Below are 1,048 nucleotides of genomic sequence, written 5' to 3'. Positions count from 1 at the left end.
CGACGTGTTGGTTCCTCTTGATGTCCAGTTTGTGTTCGGGATTCCTCATAATCCAGTGAGCTCTCAGCATTTCACCCCCTCTGACCAGCGCCTCTCTCTGGCCATGATGACCTACATCTCAAGCTTCGTTCGCACCGGGTGAGCCACTTGTTAGTAGGGCTGTCTTGTCAACTGACAGGTCACTCGACTACTAGCTACTTGTGAGGTAGAAACACAAGTGGCCACCAACCTGGCCTGTATATCTGATACCCAGGTGGTAAAACCTGTTTCAGCAGCATTCTGACCCAGCTGCAGGTTAAACCGGACTTGCACTCACTAGCCTTGGCCAGTAACATTAATGCAACGTTCAGCGTCCCACTTCATCAAACCTCATTTCTAGAATAATCAGGCCAAACTGAAGCTGTTCCAGTGGGTCAACACTTGTCACAGACTGAAGCTTGTTTTTTTTCTCAGGAACCCAAATCCTTCTCGTTTGTGGGCGGAGTCAGTTTTACCACACTGGCAGCCTGTCCTGTCCTCTGAGACCCCTCCCACCTACCTGCAGCTAAGCCCCACCCTCCTCCACCAGCAGGGTCTGAGTGAGAGTGCCTGCTCCTTCTGGAGGCAACTGGGAACCAAACTGAGCAAGCTGGCAGGTGAGTGAGTCAAGTCCACTCTACTGGACTCAACTGTTCTACTCTGTCTACTCCACTTCAGTCTACCAGTTCACTTGACTGTGCTTCAGACCACTTCAAGGATAAGCTCACTTTATTTTAATCTGCATTTCCCGTATCACCTTCTCTGTGGTACACATTCAGGGAACAAGAAGTTGTTACCGGGGCAAGGGTTTAGCCTCTGAAAGAGTTCAGAATAAATGTAATGTCAGTCAAATGGTTTGTCGTGCTTCTCTGAGTCAAAGATTAGGCTTGGGCTGCAGGCTGAGGCTACCTACCCAGGCCTAATCTTTGCTTTCCTTCTGACTCAGAGAAGCATGACATTACATTTATTCTGAACTCTCTCAGAAGCTAACCTTTTGTTTTCCTGAATCTCTACAATTAAAGTAATGATA

At 48.1% G+C, this 1,048-nt stretch overlaps 1 protein-coding gene across 1 annotated transcript; it reads left to right on the top strand.

Annotated features, from left to right (window-relative positions):
- The first annotated feature begins 6 nt into the window (after positions 1-6).
- LOC109954148 (thyroglobulin-like) lies at positions 7-999 on the top strand. Its single transcript, XM_020589550.1, has 2 exons — positions 7-138; positions 454-999. The coding sequence occupies exons 1-2, from the start codon at positions 104-106 to the stop codon at positions 641-643; spliced, it is 225 nt and encodes a 74-aa protein (XP_020445206.1). The 5' UTR covers positions 7-103; the 3' UTR covers positions 644-999.
- The last annotated feature ends 49 nt before the right edge of the window (positions 1,000-1,048 follow it).

This window comes from Monopterus albus, unplaced genomic scaffold, assembly GCF_001952655.1.
Source record: "Monopterus albus unplaced genomic scaffold, M_albus_1.0 scaffold3735.1, whole genome shotgun sequence".
Classification (NCBI taxonomy): domain Eukaryota; kingdom Metazoa; phylum Chordata; class Actinopteri; order Synbranchiformes; family Synbranchidae; genus Monopterus; species Monopterus albus.
This window is presented reverse-complemented; position numbering and strand designations above follow the sequence as displayed.

Excerpts from the sequence above, each read along its gene's own strand:
- LOC109954148 (XM_020589550.1), top strand. The coding sequence starts at position 104 with ATGATGACCTACATCTCAAGCTTCGTTCGCACCGG. Across the intron at positions 139-453 it reads TCAAGCTTCGTTCGCACCGG|GAACCCAAATCCTTCTCGTT; the intron begins GTGAGCCACTTG and ends TTTTTTTCTCAG.